At 51.8% G+C, this 2215-nt stretch overlaps 1 gene segment (V, D, J or C); it reads right to left on the bottom strand.

Annotated features, from left to right (window-relative positions):
• Positions 1-598: 598 nt before the first annotated feature.
• Positions 599-1068, bottom strand: LOC142068705 (Ig heavy chain V region PJ14-like). The segment is given in 2 exon segments: positions 599-912; positions 1023-1068. Coding segments are annotated over 2 exon segments (360 nt in total).
• Between the last annotated feature and the right edge of the window lie 1147 nt (positions 1069-2215).

Consider the following 2215-nt stretch of genomic DNA (forward strand, 5'->3'; position numbering starts at 1 on the left):
GCGGCGGGGGGTGGGAGGGTGGGAATTTCACCCACACTAAATTATCAAGGAACAGGCTGAGGGGGAAGAGATGCAACCTGCTCCCCGCCTTGCCGGCATAGAGCCACCATGCCGTGTTAGCTCGTAGCTCTGAATAAGTGTGCTGTTCTGCTCATGACACACACGTTGTGATCCACACCACAGAGCGACTGGGTCTGAGACCTGTGCAACTCTGGGCCTACAGCCAGCAGGAGATAAAAAGGCTCTTGATTTCTATTCTCAGATGTGGTCGGGAAGAACTGTCTGCTTCTTGCAGCGAGAGTGTCAGTGGAGATTCCCCCCTTCAATTCTCAGCGGAACGGCAGATGAAATGGTAGAGCAGGAGATGTGACTCCTGATTTCACTGCCAGCCTTGGGAGTTCTCTCATTCTCTCTTTGCCTTTGGGTGATGTGAGATTTAAATCCCCAGTGATGGGAACTTGCTAGGGAGCCTGGAGGAAGCGAACAAGCAACCAAGCGGAGAGAGCGCGGGGCTGGCAGCTGCTGCTCCCTGCGGCTCTCACAGGCAGGCTGGCTCTCCGCACGGTTAGTTTGAGTGCGGGCTCGGATCGGTTCCCCCTCACTGTGTGTCTCTGGCACAGTAATACACGGAGGTGTCTGCGGTCTGCAGGCCGGTCAGCTGCAGGAACACTTGGCTTTTGGAGGTGTCTCTGGTGATGGTGAGGCGACTTTTGAGAGCATCGCTGTAAGCAGTGCCTCCGCTCGTCCACATGGCTCCGACCCATTCCAGCCCCTTCCCCGCTGGCTGGCGGGCCCAGTGGACATGGTAGCTCGTGAGAGAGAATCCAGACACGGTGCAGGTCAGTCTGAGGGTCTCCCCAGGCTTCTTGATTCCCCCACCGGACTCCACCAGGCTGATCTGGGAATAGACACCTGGAGAATAGGAAATAAAGGGGAAATATTGCGGCGATTCCCGGGGAAGCGCAGCTATTAGGGAACATGAGCTACAGGGCTCCCAGCGGCAGCGCAGATCCCGCCCTTACCCGCTGGGAGCAGCAGGAGGAAGGCGATGGCCAGGCTGGGGGTCATGTCTGCGGCTGGCGGCTCGTTCCCCAGGCGGGACGGGAAGCTGAAACCCAGCGCTGGCTCTGTGCGGGGTGAGCGGCCAGCGGCGGGGCTATGAACAGGGCCCCGGAGAGCTCATTTGCATGGGCCAGGGGCCGGGGACAATATAAAAGGCGATCTAGGAGGTGTGCGACACAGTCTAGAGTTGTAAAAATCTAATGGCAGGTGGGTGAGAGAGTCCAATGTGGATAAACTTACTGCATTTCTTTTTCACCATTTAATTTGAAAATATATCCCCACTAAATGAAAACAGTCGCGTGATCTAATCTATCTATCTATCTATCTATCTATCTATCTATCTATCTATCTATCTATCTATCTATCTATCTATCACCCATTCAGTATAAATCAGTAAACAGGCATATAATCTCCCTCTAGCCCTGGGTTCCTCATTTCACTTTTAGATAAGGAAAAAGAAGAGGAGTACTTGTGGCACCTTAGAGACTAACCAATTTATTTGAGCATGAGCTTTCGTGAGCTACAGCTCACTTCATCGGATGCATACCGTGGCAACTGCAGCAGACATTATATACACACAGAGATCATGAAACAATAGCTCCTCCCACCCCACTGTCCTGCTGGTAATAGCTTATCTAAAGTGATCATCAAGTTGGGCCATTTCCAGCACAAATCCAGGTTTTCTCACCCTCCACCCCACCCCCAAACTCACTCTCCTGCTGGTAATAGCCCATCCAAAGTGACAACTCTCTACACAATGTGCATGATAATCAAGGTGGGCCATTTCCCACCTTGATTACCATGCACATTGTAGGGAGAGTGGTCACTTTGGATGAGCTATTACCAGTAGGATAGTGAGTTTGTGTGTGTGTGTTTTTGGAGAGGGGTGAGAGAACCTGGATTTGTGCAGAAAATGGCCCAACTTGATTACCATGCACATTGTGTAGAGAGTTGTCACTTCGGATGGGTTATTACCAGCAGGAGAGTGAGTTGGGGGGGGGGGGTTGAGGGTGAGAAAACCTGGATTTGTGCTGGAAATGGCCCAACTTGATGGTCACTTTAGATAAGCTATTACCAGCAGGACAGTGGGATGGGAGGATGTATTGTTTCATGATCTCTCTGTGTATATAAAGTCTGCTGCAGTTTCCACGGT

This window comes from Caretta caretta, chromosome 13, assembly GCF_965140235.1.
Source record: "Caretta caretta isolate rCarCar2 chromosome 13, rCarCar1.hap1, whole genome shotgun sequence".
NCBI lineage: Eukaryota > Metazoa > Chordata > Testudines > Cheloniidae > Caretta > Caretta caretta.